The following is a 27,222-nucleotide window of genomic DNA, read 5'->3' as shown; positions in this document are numbered from 1 at the left end:
CTGATGAGAGATGAATCCACCTCTGAATGTCAGATGGGGCTTCCGTTTTTCTAGGCCTTATTACTGGAAGACCGAAATAGCCTCGATCCACCCCCACTCTCACTCTGACTGATTTCCACTTTTCCAGAGAGACAGAAATTTTCAACAAGCACACATTTCTCTCTCTCCTGGCAGAGCTATGTTATTTATCACACTGGCAGATTGTTTTCAGCCAAATGACAAAAACTGACATCGCTGATATTAAGAAAGCGAATGCTGCGTTTGACTATGAGAACAGCAAGCTCCTGCTGATGCATTATGATGATTTCAGCTGCAAGATCTTAGCAGCTACTAAATGTTTTGTCATTTTACGAGACGCTAACGCTGTCGGGCAATGTACGCTAATGAACACGGCGGCATATTAGGGCCACGTTAAGAAAAAATAAAGTCATAATATTACGAGAATGGTCGCAATGTTATGACTCGTGATACTACGACTTTATTCCCACGTTAGTTTTGATCTTAATCTCATATGACTTTATTCTCGTGATGTTATATCTATCCTCTTAATTGTGTTTTTTAATCTTTTTTGCATGGCCCTAATACCCCATCGTAACCGAAACATGGCAACAACAGTTTGTACTTACACAGCCACAAAAATAAAAGATAAAAATGTTTGCTTTTATCTGAAAACTCTTTTTTTTTTCTCAATTTACTGCTATGTGGGGTTGAAACTAATTATTGGAAATTAGTTCCCTGTTATTGCCGTTCGCAATTAAAATAGTCAGTAATTTATAGTGGATTTAAATACAGCTGTTCTGTGAAGGACATGAAGCCCAGCATCCCACTGAACAAAGAGATGAATCAACCACTCTAAACCTGCTTTGAGATGACCTTTGACCTCATCTGAAGGCCAAGCAAGTAGGGCATTAATCAAAAAAGCAGCTAAGATGCCCATGATCACTTCGGAGGAGCTGCAGAGGTCCACAGCTCAGGTAGGAGAAACTGTTAGCAAGGTAATAATTAACCGTGTAATTTAGAATCAATAAACCCGGCATTTAGTGAAGAGTAGCAAAACGGAAGGTGTTGTTGAAACAAACAGCTCCTGTGAAACTGGTCACAGGTCATGTGACAAACATACACTGGTGAGACGAGACAAACACGTCGCTTCCTGGGGTCTGCATGCAAGACACCATTTCACTCCAGCCAGCTCCAGCGGCCGTTTTTAAGAAATGGCAAGGCCATAAAGAAATAAGCTCATCTGCCCTCTGAGAGTGAGTCCTCTGCATGTCAGGATAAGAGGAGCTCTGACCTCAGCGCCCGAAGAGAGGCCTGGGAAACAAGCAGAAAGTGGCAGTAGCAACAGGCCGGAAGCAGCGCATGAACAGACCAGACCAGACCACCCAAACTGCTGTGGCAAGTTTGATATATGTGAAAGTATGTGAAAGATCATGTGTGGACGAAGCAGCAGCACAGCTCGAGTTCCTGCTTTCACCAGTCCACAGACGTCGCCACAGTCGAGGCAGAAACTTGCACGTCGCCCTTAAAAATGTCATCTCCCTTACGAAACGTGTCGGTGGCAAAAATAAGATGTCGGGATTATTTTCTTTAGCAGGAATAAGGAAAGTAGTCAGAGTTGAAGGAACGATGCATGGCGCTAAGCACAGAGGACAATACTGGAAGGGAACGTGGTTGAAGGCGAGGACAATACTGGAAGGGAACGTGGTTGAAGGCTGCAAAAGACTTGAGGGTTCACCGCACAGCCGAGCAATAACCATGAACACACAGCTGTTGAGCTCCCTAAATCCTAAACATGAGCGAAAGTAGATACACAGCCCGCTCTCCCCCTTCTGCTTGTTCTCGAGCACAGTTTTGCTGAAAGGAGAGATGGTGCAACACAGTGGCAAGCACACACCTGACCCAACTTATTCTAAACTTGCTTCTGGCATCAAATTGAAAATGGGTTAAAAACGTTGAATAAAGCAGCAGTGGGTGTGTTTTGCATGGTATTATTGTCCGTTTAATCCATCAAAGCAGATATTTTCATGCACTGTACGGAAAAATACAGAGAGAACGGCTTTTTTTCTGACTAACGTTAAATCACACTACATAAATTGTTCCTGTTTTACTACAGTTATGACGACCAACATGTTTTTTTGTTGTTGTTTTTTACTTGATGGCAGAATAATCTGAATATTTTCACTTTCCTCAAATTCATAAGTTCACATACCTGTCCTGAATATTTGGTAAACTTTTAAAAAAGTTTAACTCAGGTCAGACATTTTTGTTGAAACAGACTTCTTCAAGTGTAGGAATTCTGAAAAACACTTTAAAGGTACAGTGATCTTATCCGATGTAAATTTCTGGATTAGAAGAAACATTTTCACCCCTTAGAAAAACAGAAATATTTTCAATATTCTTGCTGAGCTAAAAAGCAGAGTCGTTTCATTTAAAATCAGCCATTGGAGTGGGGGGAAAAAAATATGCATTTTTTTTTTTTAACACACAGTGTATGCAAATATCTGGTTCTGTAGCTACAAAATCAAGAAACAGAATGATTTCCAGGTTATTAATTTCACGTTTTGCTTCAAATGTTGAAAGGGGAGTTCAGCTCCTCGCCGTGCTTTATAAAAGTTAGCATAGTGCTTTTGGTGCTCCTAAATTTACTGCTGGTAATTAACTGAAGTGTGCCCATATGGGTAAAGCCATGAGTGTGACTGGAACGACTGCGGTTTATTAAAGGGCAGGTAATAATTAGTCAGAGAGGACAGGAGGAATAAAAAGACACAGTTCATCAGTTCTAAAAGCTCCTACATGTTTTCTCACTAATTATCCTGTCCACCTCCTGGCCCGCCTATTACTCCACACACCCTAATGATACCGCAGTCCTTAAAAATAAATGGAGCTCATCGTGGAGGAGCATGTTGGTGAAAAAGAAGCACATCTTTTATCTTCATGTATGTCCTTGTTTTACTCTTTTACAAGTCTATACTTTTTAATGTTTCTCTCTCTACCGATGCATAAAACACGCTCACGATTCAGCACACAGTTCATTTAACTTGTTTAAGGTTTTTTTTTTAAAATGTAGTTGGGATCAATGGGCTTCTGTTGCTAAAATGCATCATCTGCACTATGCCGTGTGAAAACCGAGGTAGTCAAAGATTATGTTTTATGTATCAGGCCGACGCAAAGTAGTACACAATTTGCAAGTGGGAGAAAAAGAAGAGACCGTATTTCAAATTTAGTGATTCTTGCAGTTTGGAATGGCAGCGTACGAAGCCTTGCTGATACATTTTAGAACAGCCGCGAATCGTTTTGGTTGCGTCTGACTTCTGTCCCTCTTTACATCAACTCTAAAAAGCTTCCCCGTTGAGGAGAAGCGTCCTCAGAGCATGATGCTGCCACCACCACGTTTCCCAGTGAGGGTGGTGTCATCAGAATGTGTGCCCTGCTTAATGCTTTGTGAACTAACTCAACTTTAAGCTTTTCTATAATCTTGTCTTTGACCTTTTAAGTGTTTTTCTTGTCAGATTTTGACAAGAAAATCTGTTTCAGATTTTGAACTGTGAAATAAAATTAAAAACTATAAATCTGTCTCATCATGTACATCACAATAGATCAAAGAAGTTCTAAATCTTGAATCTCAATGCACCAGTCGGGATCCAGACGGTTCTCGGAGATCCAAATTTGCACAGATTTGTAAAAATGTTAAGCATTTCTAAGGTACTCGTTCCCCTGATTATCCCGGTCGTTCTCGGCGTTGGATGCGCCGTCAGCACGGGAATCAAAAAGATTTGTACTTTCCTGGGAAGGATTCCGACGACGGTTTCTGTCAGGTCTCAGGATGATGAGATCGACTGGTTTTGGGAAGATCTACCAACTGGTAGCCAGGAACAAACTGACCCGGGTGGAGAGGTTTTGTTCCGAACAACCAGATACAGCAGACCTGACTAAGACCTCACAGGACAGTGCTGAGGACGACAGCACCGTCTTGTATTTTGCACATATACACAATTTTGTACTGAACTACAAAATGCTCGACAAATAAATAAAGCAAATGCTGTTCACAATTTCCATTCAAAAATATACAAATAATTCTATATTAATTAACTGTATTGCAGAGGTGGGGACTCGAGTCACATGACTTGGACTCAAGTCATTAAAATCAAGACTTTGAGACTTTAAAAAGAAATGCTCAAAGACTCGGACTTGACTTTGACTTGCACACCATTGACTTTGGACTTGACTTGAAGCTGTTTACTTGAAAAGACTTGATATTTTACCCAAAGTCTTCAAATTTAAAAACACATTATTTATAAAGTGGCCCCATTAATTCATTTCACTCATTCCGTATTAACCGGCGCAGACTGTCCCTCTGTTTTTCCACACTCGGTATGTATGTGTGCGTAGCTGCAGCACAACCAATCAAATTAACAGGATTTAAAAATAACAACGGGGGGAAAAAACGAGAGACAGAAAAACGCTCAAAGCAGACATGCTCCTGTGACCAATTTCTTTTGGGTACATCAATCATGAAATATCCAACTAGGAACTGAGTGAAACATGCAAAACCTGCAAGACCAGGATCTCAGATGGAGATACAACTTCCAACTGTTCGCCATTTGAAGTTGCACACAGAGGTAAGCAGTACTTTTCTTTTACTACGAGACAACTGGCTAGCTAACGTCATGTTAGCAACTCTGGGTTACGTTGGCCATACCGCTTATCTTTCACTTGTTTGCTCTGTTTAGTCATGCTGTATAAATCCGGTGATTCAAACGTATCCACCTTAATGTGCACTGTGTTAGCTCAGGAAGCTAATGTGCTCTGTAAATGACTTTATTGATACATTATTTGTTTGTTTTTGGTGGTGTTGTTTCCTCATTTGGCCGGGAGTTGTTTGTTGCCTTTTGACCGATGTTTTGATTTTAGGGGGGGGGGTTTGCGGGGGACAAGGTTGCTAGGCGATCTACACAAACTTCTGACGGTTGGCTGTTTTGGACATAGTGCAGAGAGTGAGCGAGCATATGAGTCACGGTTGAGGGGAGATAACTAAGGAATAGTCCAATTAAGGTCCAGACAATCAATTAGCTAGCGCTGGGTTGATGAGGGAACAAGGTGGGTGTTTTGATGAGTGAATTGTATTTATTGAGCGTGATTTTTATGTTTCGACATGAAATAGTGTTAATATTTGATCAACTGTCGAACAGCTGAGATATGTTTTAGTTCATTTGTAATATAGAAATGTTATAGTTAATTAAATACATGTATTGTAAATTTAATGATATTACACAAAGTAAGGTTTATACGTTAAGTTGGTGATTCACTCTTTGAGGCTGTGGGCTCCCCACGAATGGTTCTCAGCCCCTTTAGGTACCTCACAGGGTATGGCACTCACTCGAGATCAAGAACCATCTTGGGCAACAGGGACTATCTTTCATGGTTGGTGTATGGTGCTTGCGGTGTGCCCCAGGGCGCCACCTTTTGGTTTGTATGTGCTGTGTGGGCTGCGTAGAATATGGCTAGCATATTCCGGTGGGTCTGAGAGGGGTGAGGAGGGGGGAGAGGAGTGGGAGGAAAGGTTGGGTTTAGGTGAGAAAAAGGGTGAGGTTAGGGTAAGGTTAAAGATTTGGTGAGGGGTTAGGAGGGGGGGAGGGAGAAAAAGGCAAAGGGGTGCGGGGGGAAGAGTCTTGGGGGAGGCAGGAATAGAATGGTGAAGAAAAAGAGTGTGGGGAAAACTTTTAGGGAGGGAGGGATGAGGAGTGAGGGAGGGGGAGGTGGAGTGGGGGGAGAGAAGTGTAGGAATGGTAGAGGAGGAATGTAATTTTTAAATTAATTCTAGTGGGTTGGGTAAGTTTTTTTTTGTTTGTTTTTTTTTGTTTTATCTAAAAAGGAATTAAGTAAATGATTTAAGTTCTATTTTATTACTTAAGGGAGGTTTTTAGTTTGAATGGTTTGAGTTTTATCTGTTAAGTTTTAGTTCTCTTTAATTTTTTAGATTTGGAAGTAAAGTTTTCTCATTTTTCTTCCTGAAGTAGGGTTTGTTTTAGTTTAAAGGTTGGTTTTTTTCTTCCACTAAGTTTGAGCCCTGAGTGTTTTTGTTTACTGGAGGAGGTTTTTGTTCCTATAGATGATTTTATTTTCCTAAAATTCGTTATGCTTTTTTGGAATAATAGTTTTTTTGTACAGGTTTTTATTTTTATAAGTTGCTTTTCAGACTTTATTTGGACTTTCGAGCTAAAAGTTTTCCTATATCGGTTTTTGTTTATTTAAAATGGTTTATTTTCCTAATTTTTGGATTTCTTAAATAATAGTTTTTCTGTTATTTTGTGAATGGAGTGGATACAAGCGGGGCTCTAGGTTCCCTTGAGCTCAGATAACTGTCCCTGATTCTTTTCTGTGCATGGAGTGGATGGAAGCGGGGTTCCAGGTCCCCTTGAGCTGAGATAACCGTTTCTGTTCCTTTCTGTTAATGGTATGGTTGCAAACGGGGCTTTAGGTCCCCTTGAGCTGAGATCCTGTGAATGGAGTGGGTGCAAGCGGGGCTCTAGGTCCCCTTGAGTTGTTATAACTGTTCCTGTTCTTTTATGTGAGTATTGTGGATGCAGACGGGGCTCCAGGTCCCCTTGAGTTGGAATAACTGTCTCTGTTCCTTCACGTGAGTGTTGTGGATGTAAAAGGTAGGTTTAATTATTCTTTTAATAAGAGTTTTTATTATTATTATACTGAATTCATATATTTTTATTTATCAGAATTCTAGGGGTTCCTATTTTGGTTTTGGTGCGTACGGTCCCCTGTCATTTAGGCCTTTTGGTGGTCCGGTGCCTAACTTTCTTATCCATTGTTGCTCCTGGAGCCATCTTTCCCGTTTGGACCAGTTGGGGTTGTGTGTGAGTGGTCTGCCTCTTACGGCTTCCAAACCATGTTGGAGGAAGTGCTTAACCATAGTGGTTTCTGTTTTTCTTTTGCATCTAATGTTGGATTTGTGATTGGAGAAGCGCATTTTGAATGAGTTAACCGTTTCTCCAATGTATTGTTGTTTGCATTTGTGGCACCAGATTATATAGATCACATTTTCATGTTTGGGGGAGATTTATGAGGGGAGAGGCCAGCGTTTGTTGGTACTGGTGCTCCTGATGTATGGATTTTTGTGTTTCTTTTTGTTGGGCTTGTCTTTGCTGTTGAATTTGGAGCGGACCAGAAGGTCCTGGAGATTTGGGTTCTTTTGACATGCTGTGATGATTTTCCAGTTTTGGCTGCCTGGTAGTTCTTGTTGTAGTTGTTTGAAGTGGTCTTTCAATGCTTTGTGGTTCTTCATTGTGAAGTTTGAGTATGGTTCTGTTAGTGCAATTATGTGTGGTTGTGTTCCTGTGTTTTTGTTGGTGTTTTTTCAGTGGAATACTTCCCTTTTCACTTTTTGTAGTTGTGTTCTGGAGTATCCCCTCTTTCTGAGATCTTGGAATAGGGTTTTAGTGGCTTCCACCCTATCTGTTTTGTTGGAGCAGATTCTTTTGTATCTGATTAGTTGGGATTTGGGATCCCTTGGAAAGTGTGTTTTGGGTGGAAGTTGTCTCTGTGTAGGAGTTAGTGTGAGTCGGTGGGTTTGAAGTAGAGTTTGCTGTCTAATTTACCTGTTTTGTGGAGGTTTTCTCCTTTGAATGTTATTGTGTCCAGGAAAATTACCTGTTGTGGATTGATGGTGGCTTTGATTTTGATGGAGGGGTGGTGGGGGTTCAAGTAGTGGTCCAGTAAGTATGCCAAGCCGTAAGATTCGCTGCTGCAGTCGGATACAATCGGTCTCCCTTTTGGGATCTGGAATGGTTTTGCCCATTCGGAGGGTTCTTTGTGGATTTTTGGAAGTAGGTAGAAATACCTGGGTCTGGGTGGGTCAGTGCCTGTTAGAAAAAGAAGTTGTTTGTGGTTGATGTACTTTTGTTCTTCTAGTTGTTTGAGGAGGTGGCGTATCATGGTTTGTGTTTCCGGGTAGATGGGTGTTTCCAGTGGTTTGTAATACCACTTGGGAGGCCAATCCTATGCTTGGCCTCCCAAGCATTGTCTGTTTTGTCCATAATGACTATTAAGTGGAGCCCTTGTCTGCTGGTTTAATAATGATAGAGTTGAGGTTTTGGAGCTCTTCAAGTGCATCTGTTTCTTCCTGTGTAAGGTTGTGTTTTTCTGTTTCTATTGGTATTTTTTGGGTTGCTTTTTTCTTTTTCAATGAGTTCCAGAATGAGGGGGTGGATTTTATCAATTGGTGGTTCCCATTGGGAAGGGGGTAAAAAAGGTGGGGGCGGGTCATTTCTTTTGTTGTTCTGGAAGAAGTAGGTTAGTTTTAGCCTGCGGTGGTATCTTTGGATTTGGCTGTTGAGTAGTTCTCTTACATTTGGTATTCTGGTTGTGGTTGGTATAAAGGTGAGGCCTTTGGTCAGTAGTTTAATGTGGTTCTCCTCCAGGTGGAGTGTGGAGGAGAGATTAAGGATTCAGTCTTTAGTGTTAAGTTAATTGGTTTCTAATAAATTAGTTTTGTTTTTTATGGGGTTTGTTTCTTGTGGGTCGAGGCTGGACTTTCCGTTTAATTCATACGGGCCTAGCAGTTTAAAGACCGGCACCAATGTTCCCAGATGTGATGTGCTGTGGGGGGTGTCAAGTGTATTCTGTCTTCTGTTGTGTGGAATCGTGTTTTGTGGAATTGGTGGGATGGTGTGGTGATTTAGTTTTTGGGAAACTTCTGTGATGATCTCATTGATCTTTTTTAGGTTTTGTTTATGTATGAAGTGGAGTCCTTCTGAGAAGTTTAAAAGGGGGGGTGTAGATATCTGCGTATGGAAAAGTATATTGTGCTGTGTTTAGGAGTTTAGTAAAAAGGTTGCGTATTGTGTATTGATCCCTTTGGCCTTTGTTGTTTATTCCGAAAGAGAGTAGGACCTTTCTGGTTTCACTGCATGTTTTGGTCTTTTTCAAAATGTGTTCTGCATGTATGAATTGGGCCCCTGGGTAGCAGCCAATTTGGATGTTTGGATCTTTTGAGGTTCGAGTCCCCTAGGATTATTATGGGTTTGTTTGCATTTAAGTGCCAATTCTTCATTTTGTCGCCCTGGTGGTTGTGAGTGGTTATCAAAGGTTTGGGGGGTTTTATTAAGGGTTTTAGTGGGATTTGAAAGATGTCTGGGAGGGTCAGTGGTTTGGAGGGTGTTGGTTCTTGTGAGTTGTGGATCAGGTTTGTTTTTTTGGTGTTATTAGGCGGGCTTTTTCAGTGCAAGTGGGGTTCGGGGTCCCCTTGAGTTGAAATAATTGTCTGTTTTTTTTGTGAGTCTTGTGGGTGTAAGCGGCGCTCGGGGTCCCCTTGAGTTGAGAAAACTGTCCCTGTTTTGTTTTGTGCGTTTTGTGGGTGTAAACGGGGCTCGGGGTCCCCTTGGGTTGTGATAGCTGTCCCCATTTCTATTTGTGTGTTGGGTGTGTGTATGTGCAGTGTATGTGTTTTTGGTGTTTCCTTCTTGCCTTTTTGTGTGGTTTGTCCTGGTTGTATTTGTGATGGTTTGTTGGTTGTTGTGGTTTGTTTGTTGCGCGCTTCTGTAATTCTTTTCCTGGCTGTGGCTAAGTTGATTTGCTTTATTCCTTTTATTTCTTTTTGTGCCTTTCTGGTTGCTCCATTAAGGATCCATTGTAGTTGTTTTTTGGGGGTTTTCTGGAGTTCTGTCAATATTATTTGTATTTCCTTCCGTTTCTTCCTGATTTGTTTGGGTTTTTTGTTGTTCCAATAAGAAGATTTTGAAGGCTATTTCCATCCATTCAGTGAGAGTTTTTTGTTTGGCATTTTTTCTCTTTTTCTAGGGGAGCTGTTGAAGTGAAGTTATGGTCGTTTTTCAAGTCTTTTTCTTCAGGGTTTTTTGTTTAAATTTAATTTGGATATTAGGTTACAATTAGTCAATACATTTGTTTCTGTTTTTGTAAAAAAAAAAAAAAAATTTTAATGAGTTTTTAAAAGTGATTTAAAATGATCCAAGCTGTGGGCAGATCTATTGTGGAAAGGTAAATTGCTCCATAGAATAGGAGCAGCTACAGAAAAAGCCCGATCTCCTTTCTTCTTAACATTGTGACAAGATGGCACTTCCCCCAGAGGACAACGATGTTAACAATTTACTTAAAGAATTGGAGCTGCTGAGAACTGAAATTGGGGATCTATGTTCTGAAGTGGCCGGTCAGTCTCGGCATTGGATACTTTGTCACCACGGGTGTAAAAAAGATTTGTGATCATTACTTTCCTGGGAAGGATTCCGATGACGACGATGTCCCTGAAGTCTCTCAGGATGAAAAGATCGACTGGTTTTGGGCAGGTCTACCAACTGGCAACAAGGAACAAACTGACCCGGCTGCTTAGGTTTGTTCCGAACAATCAGACGTAGACCTGAATAAGACCTCACAGGACAGTGCTGAGGACAACAGCACCATCTTGGGGCAAGCTGACCCGGCTGGGGAGGTTTGCTCAAAGTCGACTGAGCCGGAGTGCAGTCGGAGGAGAATCTACCCCGGCTGGGGAAGATTTATCTCCGGCTGACCGTGTAGCCAAGACATTTGCTGAAATGACAGTGAAAGTTTTGGCTTCATCTGTTCACTCTCTGGTTTTGCCAGACAAAACTCCAGTGAAAGGGACTATCAAAAGTGACTTTGAGGTTTCCCCGGACGGGGAAAATGCCGCAAAGGACACCGGAGTCATGGATTCGTCCAGACCTTCCCTATATGGTAGGATCACTCTGTCTTTTGAGATTTACCCTAGACGGTAAAGTAGTTTTGGCCAAAACTACTCTGAGCAAATGTCAAAAATACATTTTTGTGATTTCAATTTTATAAATATCAAAAAGTAGCGTTGCAGGTTTCTCTCCGGGCGCTCCGACTTCCTGCCCCAGTCTAAACTCACAACTATTTAGTTAATTGGCCTCTAAATTCTCATTAGATGTGATTAAAACATTTATTTTTGGGGGTTTGAGTCCCTGCCTGGGGTCTTCTCTGTTCATGGGTTCTGCATGTTCTCCAAGCGCATTAGTTGGTTCTCTCCGGGTTCTCCAGCTTCCTGCCATTGTCCAAAAAGATGACTGTTGGTTTAAACTGACTTTTATAGTTTACCTCTGTCCCATGTCTTCTCTTTTCTCTTTTGCTTAAAGTAGTTTTGGCCACTAGGGCCAAAACTAGGGCCAAAACTACTTTAAGCAAATATTAAAAATACATTTTTGTAATTAAAATTCTTAAATATCAAAAGGAAGTTTCCTGTGATGGTTTTTCTCTGGGCGTTCCGGCTTCCTGCCATTGTCCAAAAAGATGACTGTTGGATTCATAGACATAAATACGCAGGCGCCTCATGGAGCGGGCCAGCCCATTGCTGCGATACGTCACATCGTCCGCCATATTGAATGTGTAATATGTGCCAGTAAGCTAATACAAGTAAATGGACCGAACTTCACAAAGTTCGTCGTGAAAGTCGTTCTACAAAGTATTTTAAGTTAATACTTGTCATTGACACTTTTTCTCACACACACTAATATATTTGGTTATCAAAGAAATGACTAAAGACAGAGTTTCTAACTTTTGATGTGATTATTTAATTGTTTTGGGGCATTCCTGAATAAAGAGCACAATGTTTTAGTTTGACAGAAATCTAATCATTTTTATATTGACGTTAATGAACAGACACACTTTTATAGTGTTTTCTTCAAGAACATATTTACACAATTCCATAATTTAATGTACATTCAATGTTTCAAGACAACAAATACTTCTATTTTTTATACATTGAGAAATGACTTGATGTATAAATGAGTCATTGTCAAACATTAAACTACATATATTACTTTTTTCCAGAGAAAAGATATTTATTACAGTATGCTGTCAATAGCAGAGTTGACAAAGAGTCAAAATAATTTTAACTGAGTAAATTAATTTTATTTCATTACATAAGTTGTATTAATACACTAATACTTCAGATTGAGATATTTAAAAATACACAAAAAGTGAAAGAATAAAACATTTATTATACTGGGAACACTGGTCACAGGCAGGGCTTCTGTCTGCTGGTCACACTGGGAGAACTCCAATGACTACTGAGACGTCCTGGTTCACAGGCTACAGCCAAGGATAAAAGAGAAATTATCCAAAAGTGTAGTTTCCTTCACATTCAGAAAAAGACATTTTCAGCATGTTGGGCTCCGACTCGTAGCATCTTTATAGCTAAATACCGACATGGCTAAGCTGAGCTGGGAAACGGAGACTGAAGAACAGCAGCTCCAGCTCTGACCCTGACTGATCTTTTCTCACAAAATCCCTGGTTTTTTAATGAACTTCTCCTCCTCAGCTCTCTCTCATTAGAAAACAGTATGAAAACATTTGCTGCTGCGCTAACAATCAGCGGTTACTTTGGGCCAATTTAGCTAACAATCATTGGTTACTCGGGCCAATTTAGCTACATAGGAAATATTTCTCGGTTGTTTAGAAGCCAATTTCTGGCTGCCAAGTCAAGTAATTCTGATCTTTCATCCTTACCTGTGAAAGGTAATGCCAATGAATCCAGTTTGTTTCGTTAAACGGTTGAAACAAGTCCACACAGCACAGGACTTGAGGAGCTCTGATCGTTCTGCTGCCACATAGAAGATGGCGGACGCTTTTACGTACGACTCAGCGCTCCATGAGGCGTCTACGTATTAATGTCTATGGTTGGTTTAACTGGCTTTTCTAGTTGACCTTTTCCCCATATCTTCTTCCCTCTCTTTTGCTTTCATCAAATGTCAGATAAAGCACTGTATATTATACTCCATCTTTGACGGGCTTACTTGAAACAATGCCTTGAAGGCTAATGTTAATACTGATCAAGTCCCTAGTCGTACAACAAGTCCTGTCGTACAACTCATTTTTCCTGAAACTACAATCATTCTGATATTTTGTACGCCGTAGTGAACTGGTAGAAAATCATGAACTGCACCGCGACACAAATTGTGGTTTCTAAAATAAAGGGAGGTAGTTTTGAAACTTTTTTATTAATATTTTTGGTATCTTACAATGGACTTTCATTCATAAAGGGTGGGAATTAATTAAGCGTTTTAGATTGTTTTCATGGTAAAGGTGCAGAGATTTTTTAACTTGAGGCAGAACTCTGAGGTGAAATTGCTTTGAGTTTTACACACTTTTTACTAGTAAACCACATAGCTACATTTTTTTGTGTCATCTGACGATTTGTTTCCCCTATTCCGGGGTGCTGAGATACAGTTTTAGGGGTTCTACGGCACCCCTAAAACAGGGCTAGAAACACCACTGCTCATCACTGCTTACGTATGCATCCATGGTAATTCTAGACTTTGGTGGACTTTTGGGATTCTTCTTTCCTTTATAGATATATCTCAGTTATGTACATGTATTAAGAAAGTGAACACTGTGTTCGCACCAAACGACCTTTTTTTTTTATTATTCTTGCCTCCTTTTTCATGTCTTTGCTCACCTTCCCTTCATAGCTCCTTCCTTTGATCTCCAATTCTGCCTTATCACCAGATCAGCTTCCCCAGGTTATGCTTTTCCATTAGTCCTCCCTCACACTCACCATGAGAAAGATGTGCACATTACCAGAGCAACAGGAAAGAGTAGCATCAAGATTTGACTTTATATCGGATTAAACATGGGGCATTTAACTGTTTTGTTTTAGACTCTTGTTTTAAATTTGTATAATTTCTACTGATGAATATCGATTTATCAGCAGAAAGTTTTAGATCCTAATTCTTGTGTCCGGTTTAAGAAAAGCGTGTCCAGTGCTGGAACGCATGTGGTCTCTTTGCTGTAATTATTCTCCAATTAAAAACCCGGGCTTTCCCAGGAAGCATGTCAGTAAGTTTCCATCTAATGTAGCATCTGTCGGATCAGGAGACCTTTTCATCTTCTCACCCGTCCCCTGGAGAGTGTCTCCAGGAAGACCTGCAGGATCCAGCCAGGAGATGATGTAAACGAGGTGAAGGAGGGAGAGCAACAGAAAGGCAGCGTGACTCAGAATCAAATTACCAATAAAATAAAATAAAAAATTAAAAGTGTAGCAAGATGGTTCTCTAGAGTCAGAGAAGCAAATTAAAGTGAAGCTGCTTGTAAAATAAGAAATGAAATATCATTAAACAACGATTAATTATTACGACCAGGAAAATCACGTTGTTGCAGAGGCATATCTGAAATTAAGACATCACATTGCAGAGTTGTATGTTTTGTCATTTTTCTTTTTTTTTTTTATAGGTTGTTGTGTATTTCCATCCGACGTCACACTCTGTGACTTAATCACATCGGAGCGAGCCCAAAAAACCAAGCAAGATGATAATGTGCACTTTAATTACGCTCAAACTCACCTTGCTGGAAGCAAACAGACACATAAAATGTTTCCCCTCCACATAATTGGACGGCTGAGAGGATCAGGTGCCGAAGCCATGGGGATGGCTCATAAACAGCCTCAGCTGGCAGATAGGGAACTGACCCTGCGCCTCCATATGGTCTCGTTCCAACTGCCCAGCATGAGCGCCGTCATGCTGCTCAGTTCTTATCAAATCAGGATGCCATGATTTAGTTTGGTCCCGGTCTTCTAGGGGCAATCATTTAGGACTCAGCTTCGTGTCGCGTGTGTATGTCTCCAGCCCCGTCATCCTTCTAAATCAGGCTTAATCAGTTTATCCGCCTGCGTATGGTTCCTCATATCCGTTACAAGGAGACAGGCATTCTTTTGATAGTTCCTATCAGTGGCTCCTCTATTTCAATCTCTCAAGTCATCCGATCGTCCAGCAGTTCCCGTTAGGAGTCATGTGCACTCTCATTGAGTTGACAATGTCTTGTCGAAAGTATTCATGTACCCCTTGGATCTCGTCACCCCAAAACCGCAGATGTGTTTTTATCGGCTTTTATGTGACAGACCAACCAAAAAAATGGTACTTAAGTTATATTTTATGCTAGTAGTAATCCCTGAATCTCTTTCTAAATTCTTTGTTCAATTTTGCTCAAATTTTTGGGTAAAGTTGAGCCACATGATGAGTTGAGTGACCCCCTCATTGATAGGAAATGGAAAGAAACATTCATAATGTGACCAAATAGTTAGGAAGAAGCCATTATTTTTTGAAGTCTGCAAAGGGAAGAACTACATTGATAAAGTTAAGAATTGTATAAAAAAAACAAACATTTTTCACTCTTAAAAGTGAATTTAGTCAGAGTTTCGAAACAATCGTGATAAACCATAATTGGTATTTTTAAGCTTATTTTGTATATTTAAAGTTTGATTATGAGCTACATGAGGTCAGCGACAAAAGCCAGCACTGAACTTAACCACAACTTTATTCCTGATGAAGTCTTCCATGGTCGTCCTGCTGCTGTTCGTTCGCTAATAGACTAATGAACCTCTGTAACTTTCAGAGCAGCAAACACTTTCTGGAGTTTTTCTTTCTAATAAAAACAAATATAAATCACTTATTTTTAATTCAAATGTATATTCTTGTTATACGTTTTGTTGATCTATCATGTAAATTTTTTACATTTTCTTTTGCAAAGTATTGTGTTTATTTAACGAACAGGTTAAATTCGTGGCTTCAAATTTGTGTTCAGCTCAGAGTCGGCTAGAGTGGTCTCATGAGCTAAAAACGTCCGTCAGAGTGAGGTACTTTTTCCTCATTGTTAGCTGTTATGTGACTGCAGAAGAATAAGGGCTGTTATCTCGATGCATAAAGAGCCCCTCTCATACACAGACGCACACATTTTTGAGTAGATGAAGCGAAGCACAGCTTGACATTAAGCACAAGGGACGTACACAAACTACGGCCCAACCACATGCCCACAGGTCACATCATGCTGTATTACCTCAACGGACGTTAATCCTCTCCTTTGTTTAAGCATAATGTATCCATTGAAAACCGTTGCTTCAGCTCTAAACCCAGCTTACCTCTGTTTGAGGCTGGGGGCCATCAACAACGTAAGCTTTATCTGTTGTCACATTCCATTTGCTTCATCCAGGGGGAAAGTTGTTTTTTTATCCTCCAGGTAGTGCAAATAGAGAACAGTGACTAAGATGTTATATCAGGTTTGTAGTTGAGATATGACAGACTGATGACCTTCCTGTGCTGCTAAGTGACCTGACAATAAAATATCAGTGGCGATGCCCTTTCTTTGTGGCGATTGAGCCACACTATTGTACATATTCTCATGGTATCCATAAATGAGTTCATATCATGCTGTTTTGTCTGCATCATGCAGGGGGATATTTCAATTTAACCCCCCCAAAAAAGCAGTAAACTTTCTCTCTGCTTAAAGTCCTGGTACCATAGCAACAGAGCGACCAGAATCACATGCAACATATAAACAGCACACTAATGAAAGGAAAAGGTTGTGGCATACCTGTGGGAATACATTTGCATTTGTTATATTTGTGCTTAACTAGACTTAAAAGCTGCACACACAAAAAAAACAGGCATCAGAATCCTGAACAATGACCAGAGGAAGGATCTTTTTGTCCTAAGGGAAAACAGACCAGGGTTTATGCGAAGACATAATCGTATATTGAAATGCATTTACATAAACTCATATAGGATAAGAAAGTAAATATTGTTGGGTGTTTTAGGAAAAAAAAACATTTTCTAAGAAATCCTTTTTAAAAAAAGGGAAACCATCATAAGATGTCGCCAAAACGTGCTGCTTCAGACAGGATCCAAGTAAACTAACATTCCTTAATTTTTGCATAAATCAGAACCCATTTGCCCATCCATTATCTTCCTCTTATTTGAGGTTGAGTTGCGAGGGAAACAAAACGCAGGACGAAACCATGTGAATGAATTCATCCACACGATGAGCTGAAGGACTCGGAGGCCCAGACAGACTATCTAGTCCTTCCACTACGTTTTGTAGGAATATGATGGTCTTTGTTATGGAAAGACCAAAACTGTATAAACAAAAAAGAAAATCAAAAACAGGCTAAATTACTTGGACTCATTCCTGACATTGGGAACAAACCATTGACTTGTTGCTCTCACCAAAACCTAGTGACGTAACTTCTGTTCTTTTTCTCTTTCCAATAAAAAAAAAAAAACCCTGTGTTTATCTTTAAGTTCATGTTTCATCCCCTTGAAAAGGGCTGGTCGTTGGGCCAATCGTGTTACAACAAGAACACCACAATAGTATCCAGTTTTTTTTCTTCTGATAATGCCACTTGCAGTAGCAGCAGTCTAGGCAGATTTCAGCCCCTGACAGATTGTAGAAGTTGAACATTGTCCTCATGTGGTTTGTGGGCTGAATAAATGTATCTGCATTAGGCCAACCAACAGGACAAAGGTTACTGAAGGAAAGAATAAAGCACCATTCCACAAATGCAACAAAGCAACTAAAAACCCATTCGATTAATCAAGAGACACTATAGGGCGCAATAAAGTATGAGAGATCGAAAGTGAATAAAAATTTGATTTCTACAGAGAGAGGGATCAGGAAAATGAAATGAACAAACAAGTTGAAAAAGCAGGAAATAACAGAGGAGGAGAAATAGCCACAGCATAATTAGAGCAGTTGCTGCTGGCAGCAGCGGGACACAAAGAAACAAGTCAACCTAATAAAACCCTGCCACAAAGAGGACAATCTAACGACAGCTCTCCCTGCTGTACACGGCCAAATAAACCCTTTTCTCCCAAGGCTGCAAATTAAGACTGTGTGGGAAAGGATGGAACAAGTGACACCAACTAAAAAGGGAGCATCCACTGTTTGCTGTATTTCAGGCCAGCCTTTTACCCCGTCGGGCCTCTGTCTGCACACTTATTTGGCTGCAGATGTCACAGTTGGTTAGCGACAGGACGACGCTAACAGCAAACGGATGAACTCTTTCGGCAGAAGGAACAGGAAGACGGAAGCAGAAGGAGGGGATTTTAGAGAGTGCATTCGAATATTTTATTGAATATGTGTGAATGCAACCGACAGGAAGATTACACTCTGCTGTTTGTCAAGGCTTAGAAGATTTTCTGAGCTATCTGCTGATAGCAAAAATACATAATCCTGTGTTTATAGAATTGCTGTAAGCAAAGAATCATGTGATTTGCTTTTAACATTCAATATTCTTATGATCATAGTTTTTTTTTTTTTAAGGATTTTATTCTCATCTACAAGAGATGGAAACACTCCCACTTTATTTTTACCGCATACATGCGTTTTACTAATTGTCATCAGTTCTTGCGTCACAGAGATTTAATGGGACTCAGTTTACAAAGATAATTGTCCTTTCAGCTTAATTTTCTTTCAATCAAAGCTTTCTGTTAATGTACTTAAATAAGACCTCCTGCGGCCTCAGGTCTTCCAGGAAATGCAGTTCCTCTCAAATATAATCCGACCCCTTGAGCTTTTTTCTCATTGTGTCACAAGCACCACCACAAACTGCATCAGGGTGTTTTACGTGACACCCCGATGCAAAAAAAAAATAAATATTTTTTTATTTTTTTATCAATAAATAAATGGCACACATTGTATGCAGAGCCTTAAAATATTCTGTAAAATCACATTTTGTTCTAATTATAGGTGTGAATCCTTTGGGCCGTAGTGTTTCACTACAGGGAGCGTGTGCTGTGTGCTTATTCTGAAATAAATGTTTTTTTTATGCACTTTAAAAGGTTCGGTTTTGGTTTCTTCTGACTGGAACATCTTCTTCCACAAGTCGATTGTGTCCAACTTCCAACGGGACTCTTGTGACTTTCTTTTAACAACAGCGATCGCCTCGTCACTCAGCCGCAAAGGCTTCATTTGTGTAGAGTAGAAATAATAATTGTCCAGTCAAAAGATTTTGCCACCTGAGGTATTGAGCTCATCTGCTGTTGCCGCTTTACCATTTGGCTGCACTCGCGAGAAGATTACCTTGACAAAAATGCGAATATTGTTCATGAATTTGGTGAATGCCGAAGACAACTGCTAGATTTAATTTAGGGACATCAAAATAAGGATAACAAAACAGAAAGTTTGACGTTCAAGAAGGCATGTCCAAATTTATACTAAATACAGCGTGTGTGTGATTGAAATCAGTTGACACGATTAATTTTATTGAGTAAGCTGTATAACACCAAACATCAAGTATTTGCAATCTACTAAATCAGAAGCACCCACAAGCAAACTGATGTTTTTTCTAGACAAACGCAATGAAAAATGTTTGTTCTCAACCAAAAAAAAGAAAGAAAAGGAAGCATAGAGTCTTAATAATCTTCAAAAAGCCTTTTGAGAGCTTTCAAATAGCATGACTGCTTCTTTCTTTTGTACCAAGATTTTAAAATTCACTTGGAAAGATCTGAAGTAAACCACATGAGAGCGGTCTTTATCTGTGTTTCACATATGACCTGAAGATTGGAATCAGCAGCAAGGAGGAAATGATCCAGTTGACTGGGGAGACCTCAGTGTGACTGGTAGACATTAACTTTGAACAGACAAGTATTAAGTTTTTTTTTGTTTGTTTGTTTTTTTTATAGTAGTCATTTGTGTTGAAGTCTATACTCTCTATCCATTTAAGTTGACATCTAGTGCAAAATTAGAAATCTGGGAGGTGGAAACGGGCCGTGATTACTGTAACTGTTCCGTCTCACTCTTTTAGTGTCTTATCTCGCAGCGAGTTTCTCCCTCGGCAGGGGAGAAGAGCAGATTATGCCATCAAATTACACACACATTAAAGGCCACTTCTCTCTGTGTCAGACAGTAAACATAGGCAAGCCAACGTTTTATTAGAATTTGCTCACATGAAAATATGCTGTGGTTGGACTCATTTATTTCATTTACTGAACTTCAGTTATTGGCAAGCCCATCCTATACGTCATATAAGAAGTGTTTGGATTTTGCCACATGCAGATAACCAGCACGGCTCCGTGTTATTACATCATTAAAATGTCTCCTCCTGTCATCTGTTTTACTCTGAGTTTCTGGCTGTTCACGGTTCTGGGAGACATTTTTAGCTACACAACCCGCGTTATTTATCTCTGTATAATAAAATTCTTGGTTTTATTTGCTGTCAACATGATTTAATCAGATAAAGTCAGTATTCTCTATTTTTATAAGTCCTGAGCAGGCTCCCGTATATCCTGGAGGCAATGAAATAAGACAATAATTGGTTATTGGCTTACCAAGTTGTTTTAAAAGAGTTGACAAACAACTGACAGAACTCAAAATAAGCCTTAACCAATTTTATGTCGTTTGTGAGGCAGCATTTTAGATGCCGTCTGAGTTAAACATGGTGCTGTTAACATTTTCATTGGGTACCAGTCTCCACCTTACGCTACTTATCAAAACAAAGAGTTTGTGCTAAAATAGCACCAAGTATTACTGCCAGAGTCTCCTTGCAAACACATCAAACTATAGCATCAGATTAGCACTGGAAGCAGTTTGTTGGAAAACGCCATCTTGTCAGCTTTCTTCTGCCATTTGCCTCGGTGTTGCTTTGATGCAACAACCCTGAAACCTGGAGATCTGGGCCTATCGGTTTGTTACATTAACTGTAATAACCATCAGCCAATCAGCACCAAGGAAACTTAATACCGCTCCTGAATTGGCTGCTTTGCAAACACCAACCGTAGCTCTGTGTAGTTCAGCTTCTAAATTTGCATCTANTATATATATATATAAGGCATGCTCTAAAAAAAATTTTTTTTCTGCAAATAATTTGGAATCAAGTTCCACAGAAGAATCAGCGAGTTAAGAGTCCACGAATGCAGAATTATGAATATGCAGAGGTTCACTTTATCCACAGAAACACAAAAACATCTGAAAATGTAGGTGCAGAGGAGGAACGAATGGCTTTAGTGTTTCTGAGGGCGATGGAGAGGACATAAACTTGGCAGCTATTTTTAACTCTCTTTTTGTTTTATTTCATTTAATTTTAAATAACTGTCCCCATTTGCATACTTTGAAAGCCCAGCAGAAAAATTCCGGGCCTCGGCTAAGTTTGGCTTTTTTGGTCGGAACAAAAAAGAATAATCTCCCTCCTGCCTGCGCGTTTTACAGTTCCAGTTTGAGGCTCCTGCCAGCAAAAGCCAAGAAGAGAAAATCCCCAGGCGAACCACGGGGAGCACATAAAAGGGAAGGAGGTTTCTCCCACTGAAAACTCTCCAGCGCTTCCTATGAACTCTCCTCACATAAATTCTTGCTTTTCTTCCCACTTGATCGTCCAGAATGAACGTTCGACTGCCGTACGTATGTGAATCCTCGAGTCGTTCGCTATTATGGCGCAAACTGTGGAGACGGTTTCACTGGGAAAAGACCAGTGAATCGGCAGCTGGGTATTGGAGAGCGTGAGAAAGATAAGAAATCCTCATAAGCACTTGCAGCAATGTTTTGTTTCAGACAGAACTGCTTCTTCACACAAGTGTGCTACACACACACACACACACAAAGTGAAGGCTGTTCATAATTAATGAGCCCAGCAGCAGGGAGAAGCATGAGAGGGACCAAAGAGCCATCGCATTTCAACTGGCATTCGGCCGACCTTTAACAGCTTCACCCGGCGTGCCTTTGCGAGTGTGAGCGTGGGTGTGTGTGTGTGTTTACAATGCCTCGGCGGCAGGTGGTGGAGGGAAATGTGCGCGAAGAACAGGAGCCCGATGGCAGAGACGATTATGAGAGGATTCTTCTGTGGGGCTTTGATGAAGAACAGGAATGGCGATGATGAGGGTTGCATCCAGTGAGAGCATGTGTCGACTTCAGCTCAGATAAAGGGGCTGGAAAAAAGTTGGGAGAGTTGGGAGTCGGTTGTGCAAGTGTGAAACACACGAGCATTGTCTGTTGTGAGGATTTTTTGGTCTTATTACATTAATGTCTGAGAATAAGTTTACACACGCTCATTAGTGGCATTAAGTCATATTAGTTAGATTTTTTTTGTTTTATTGATTAACTGAATTGTTAATCAATTGGGGCTGATAATACAACATACAATGCAATTCTCTGAGTGTTGAAAACAAAAATGTGGATGCAGTCTCAATTTATTGTGAATTTTTTGCAATTCACACGTGGTCAAAAATATCCATCCAGGCAGAAATCACACACACTTAAATAATATTTGGAGAAATATGAATTAAAGTTCTTCTGATAAACAAAATGGAATGGCCACCGAGAGCCCTGACCCCCCAGCATGTTGGAAATGTATGAACTGCGCTTAAAAACAGGATCTGTGCCAGTAAATCGGTACGTTTAAACTCGCACCCTTTTTTCTATGAGAAGTGATTAAATATTCAGTCAGGATTATGCCGGAAGCCAGCCGTTCCCTTCAAAATGTGTGAGGCGCAACTTCCTTATGGATTTTTATCCAACTACTAGATATGCATGTTTGCTCCTTTGCGCTTTTTAAATTCAAGCTCGTTCATCTAATTTTCAGAATCTCTTGAGGCTTTTCTGGATATAATATGTTCAGCCTGTAAAAAATAATGCCTCAACAGCAACATTAAGGAGCTCCAAGTTAATCATTTCAGATAAGTGTATGTAAACTTCTAACCAGAACAAAACACTAAGCACCAGTAAATTCAGTTTCCGACGTCAATGCACTAGTCGTATGTTAACACATGCAGCTGTAACCTCCGGCAACTAAAGGCTTTTGCACTGACATTCCTGTCTGCATAACGAACGCACATGCTGCATTTGGCCCATACATTAGCAATAGAACGCCACACAAGCTGTGCAGCCTGAGGAACCCAGCAGGGTGGTGGCCCATTTCTAGAAGCAGCCTGGGCTCCCATTATTCTGGACATCTTAACACGTGGAGTTGCTATTCTCCGCTATGAGGAAATAAAATACAGCTCTACACTTGAGTTGCAAGCTGCGAAGATGTGGAGGTGTGAAGGAGGAGCCATCAAGCAAAGCCTGCGTCTGTCACTGCTGCCCACACAAACAGCATCGTCAGCCCAGTTTTTCTTCCTCTGATATTTGTAACCGTGCAGCCTGTTGGCGTCCGTCTCTACTCAAAGGTTAAACGTTTGTGTTTGCGTAAGCCCACAAGTCTGACTTTTTTACATCGAATTGTTCGATTAAAACTGTCAGCAATGTCAGTCGGGGAAGATGCATGGCCTCCATTTCGTGTCTTAATTAAAAGGAGCAGCAATACGCAGCGTCAACAGAGTCCTTATCTCCCTTCCGGTAACTACTGCCGGTCAAGACAATTACCCAGTGTCTCAGCTCCGGCCTTAAAAGCAATACTTCTTGCAGTCATGTGCGTAACCAATTACAAGAACATTATTCAATATCCTCAAGGCTGACTAATCTCATTACCTTGAAACTGAGTAATGGGGGAAATCACTTGACAGTACTCTACTGCTAGCGCTGTTAAATGACCTCTTTTCTCTCCACTCGCGCCTCTCATTGCCATCCGTACCTACAGTCTTATCTTTAATTGTTAATTCCTTGTCTTTTCGTATATTTTGGAATAACATTTCTTACAAAAGAAAACAATTAAAAATTGTTTCTAACATAGAGCTGCTAATGATTATCTCACACAGTAATGTCACTCAGTGATATTTCAGGCAAACGACGCCTGACCAGACCACTAAGAAGATTAATAATCAAAACAAATACAGTAAATATGCTTTGCTAAGTATCTACTAAGACTAACTATATACACGAGGACATATTAGCATTGTAGGTCTCAAAGTTTTGGGTATATTCCCTCGTGTTGGTCTCATGACAGCATTGTTCCTGATAACTTTTTAGAATTACTATTATTTTGGGAGTCAGAATTGAGGTTTAGTCCTTTAGTTTTGTGGCCCAGACTTGTTCTGGTGTTGCGCAACCAAGAAAACTTTTCCCTGGTGACAGGATGTGTCAAGTTTGTCCACCCCACTGCTCATTAGTCCACTGACATATGACAAACAGTGCTTGGACTTTGTTTCTTGAAGCGAGACAAACTTTTTTTTTTTTTTTTTCTGATATGAAGAGGTGTTGCCTTTAATCAGGGAGGAGCTGTCAGGGTGACAATGGCACCCAGTATGTATAATGGGATATGCTATGTTGGCAGGCTTCATGTGGACCTATCAACATAATTGCTGTGTTATTTTGACTTTTAAAAAAACAAAAAAAACTACTTTTATTTCTCTGAATATACAAAGATGACTTGGCAAGAAAGATGAGAAGAAGATGAAAATAGAAGTACAGAGATATGAGAAGAGTTATGTTGTTGTTGGCGTTTGTGACGAATGGTAAGAATTAAACAGAGACCTGTTTAACGTGTTTGACCAAAATGAACAAAAAAAGAAAAAAAAATTTGTAAGATATTATGTAGGAACAATAGTCCAATTGTTAGTTTTTCTGACAAGAGTTGGATATTAATCATAAAACCCATTTATGAGTAGAGTTTCAACTCAATGAGAAGTTATTTTTCAAGAGGTGACACTGAAGGGTTTACTGCTGCCGATTAAAAAATAATAAATACAAATTATATATTCATTGCTTTTACAAAAAATTTTAAGTCATGTTTTTAAATTTACATGACTGAAAATTTTGTTGGCTCAAGGGTTTAAACAAAAACTGCAATTCATTGAGGTGAACTAACTCCATCATGACCTAATTTATATTTTGTCAACCTGAATTTAATAGGATTTTATGGATGTAGCATAACTGTTAATTAGTGGTTATAAAATATAACTGAAAGAGTCACAATTTGATACTGACTTTTTTTTTTTACATTTCAGTTCATTTCTGTGTTTTTCGTTTTCGTTTACGTCCTGTCATTCTACGGCATCATTTTGTGTTTTGCTCTTGAGGTTCTGTTTGTGCATTTACGTTTTTCACCGTTAGTGTTAGTCTTGTGATTGATTCCCTTGCGTTTTAAGTGAGATCCCTCTGTGTTCACTATGTCAATTAGTTTCCTTTCCCTCAATTCCCCCTGCTCAGCTCTCTTCTCTCAGCTCTTTCACTTTCATCTAATTATGCTCCCTAGATCTAATGTAGTTCTCCACCCTTGCTTCAGTATATATACTGTATATATATAAGCTCCCTGGGTTTTGTTACTCATTGCTGGTTCCTTCCTTTACATTGCTCATGCTCCATGTCCAGTTTCTCCTCGTGTTCACCTGTACGTTTTTAGCTTACCACTAAACCTTCACTTTTGCTGACCTCTAGTCCTTCTCTGCATTTTGGTCTTACTGTAAACAAAACATGACATTTGCGTTCATATGTTGTCTTGCTCGCATATATGCGTGCAGTTTCAGCTCAAATCGGGGATTTTGATGGCCACTTTACCATCATTAAACCAACTTTTAACCAATCTTGGAAGAAATTTTTGTAAAGCTTTAGCTTCTTGGCTGGTGTCTTGAGATGTTGCTACATTCAAATGTAAGGACGGTCAATGTAAAACTGCTGTGATGCTGAAATCCCATTTCATCTCATAATCATGGTAGACTCCAGGGTTTTTATATGAGCCGGCTAAAGCGAGGTCAGCGAAGTGACAGATGCAAAAGATAGAAAAGCTCAAGTTCCTTCCCTTATGTCCGGCTCTTTGTCCCCCCAGCAATTATCATAAAACTCATATAGTGCAATTGCAGAAATCTGATGGCAGAAAAATTGGATTCAGATGCGTCGGAGCTCATAAAACCCCAACAGACAGCGGGAATGATAAAACAAGCAGCAAGGGAGCAAAGCCAGCTGCTCGGTTATATCCTTCTTTTTGTTTTTCTCATTTTCTCTAACCTCTCTTGGGTTTCAGTCTCCCATTTCTGTGTGAGCATTTACCTGAATGGTTGCTCGTCCTTCTGCCTGGCTGTCTGCTTCTTCCCAACACTACACCGTTAGCGTACTGGCTCTCGGCTGTCCATCAAAACACGCAGGTGGAGGGAACGGCTCTGCACCTCTGGCCTGATTGCTTTCGCGAGGATGAGCATGTGTTGCTAGGCAAAGAAGAAAAAGGCTCCACATCGCTAGGAATGATTACAAAAGCCTTCTGACAATAGAAAAATATTAATAATTTCTCAAGAGAATGAACGGAAAGAATCTGCATGTAATGCTTTTCATAGCTATTTACGCACCCTAATCGACACACAGGCAACGGCGATGCTAATTAAGTTGGTTTCATTGTTGCATTCCAGCATTGTGTTCATTTGACTAAAATAACTTGAATTTCCACGAATGCACAAGGATCGTTTAGCAAACAAAAGCAGAGGGCAATCCATAAGACAAGTTATTTACATAATCAGAATCCTGTCACAGCATTCCTCGCATGAGAAACAAAACAGTCACAATCAGGACTTAGCAGAGCGAAGCAGTGGAATCTAATTACCGAGAATCGGGGAAGCCTTCAGCTGGGAGCGGTGGCGTGGGCCCTGAAATGCTCACAAACATTTGGATTAAAGCAAAATGAGCCTACACACACACACACACACAACAACAACAACAAAAATTACATGATAATGATCTTTTAATAAACTCATGAGGGCAAAAAAAAGAGATGTGTGGAAGAAGAAATACATCTGCAAAAAAGAATTAATGTCAGCCATTTGTTCTGCTTCTTCCTGTTAAATGTGTTTCGCTCATTAGGGGGAAAAAGAAGTGTTGGGGCACAAAATCCAAAGATTTGTCCATAAGCTGCATGTCAGCAAATATCTCCGTCAAACGGATCATCACAGCTCATATTAATGCAAGCGTCTTGCTTCAAGGTGTAGCTGTGGCTTCGATTACAACAGACAAAGGGGGAAAAACAAACCTTTGAGTGATGCATGGTTATAGCTGAGTGAAATTGCCTCCCTCCAAAGTCTATTACCAGCTTTCTGCGTCTTGTTCATTCTTTACCTCCATCCCATACATGGAGATTTACCCACTCCTTGCTTCTGATATCGTCTTTATTTGAATCTTTCCCTCTGTCTCTGCAGTTTTTTTTCTCCCAACAGAGGCAACATATGATGAGTTACTAGTAGGCAACGCTCCCATTCTGTCACCATGAGAACATTTCTCTTTCTGTGTTATCCTGAGCAGCTATGACCGCTGTGAGCAAACTTTCAGAAGAGTTCAGAGGACAAATTATTATAAAGGGTGGACTTGCATAAAAATTACACTAAATTAGGAAAACCTGTTATTTGAGAGGAAGTTGTACTACGATATAAGCGACAACTTAACTGGTTCAAAACAACAATAATCAAGTTACTTAGTAAAGCTGCTGTCACACTGTTTCTTGCCTTGACACGTAAATTGTTGTCTGAAGACACTAAGTGGTGTAATAATGAAGAAAAGAAGTTTGTTTTGTGTATATAGAGGTATACAAAGTGGTTGTATTCTTAC

The 27,222-nt window shown here is 40.1% G+C and overlaps 1 protein-coding gene across 2 annotated transcripts in view; it reads right to left on the bottom strand.

The window, feature by feature from the left end:
- The window catches only part of yjefn3 (YjeF N-terminal domain containing 3), a 60,290-nt gene that overhangs the window by 19,041 nt on the left and 14,027 nt on the right, over positions 1–27,222 (bottom strand). Inside the window, exon 1 of one of the 2 annotated variants that reach the window (XM_008407228.2) lies at positions 14,343–14,593. The exons of the other annotated variant lie outside the window; for it this stretch is intronic. Within the exon in view, the coding sequence (XP_008405450.1) occupies positions 14,343–14,422 (80 nt within the window). The 5' untranslated portion in view covers positions 14,423–14,593. Of the gene's footprint in view, positions 1–14,342; positions 14,594–27,222 lie in introns of those variants that run through there. 2 annotated transcript variants of the gene reach the window in all.

Source organism: Poecilia reticulata, linkage group LG4 (genome assembly GCF_000633615.1).
Source record: "Poecilia reticulata strain Guanapo linkage group LG4, Guppy_female_1.0+MT, whole genome shotgun sequence".
Lineage (NCBI taxonomy): Eukaryota > Metazoa > Chordata > Actinopteri > Cyprinodontiformes > Poeciliidae > Poecilia > Poecilia reticulata.
Note: the sequence above shows the minus strand (reverse complement) of the source record. Positions and strands in the feature narration are given on the sequence as shown.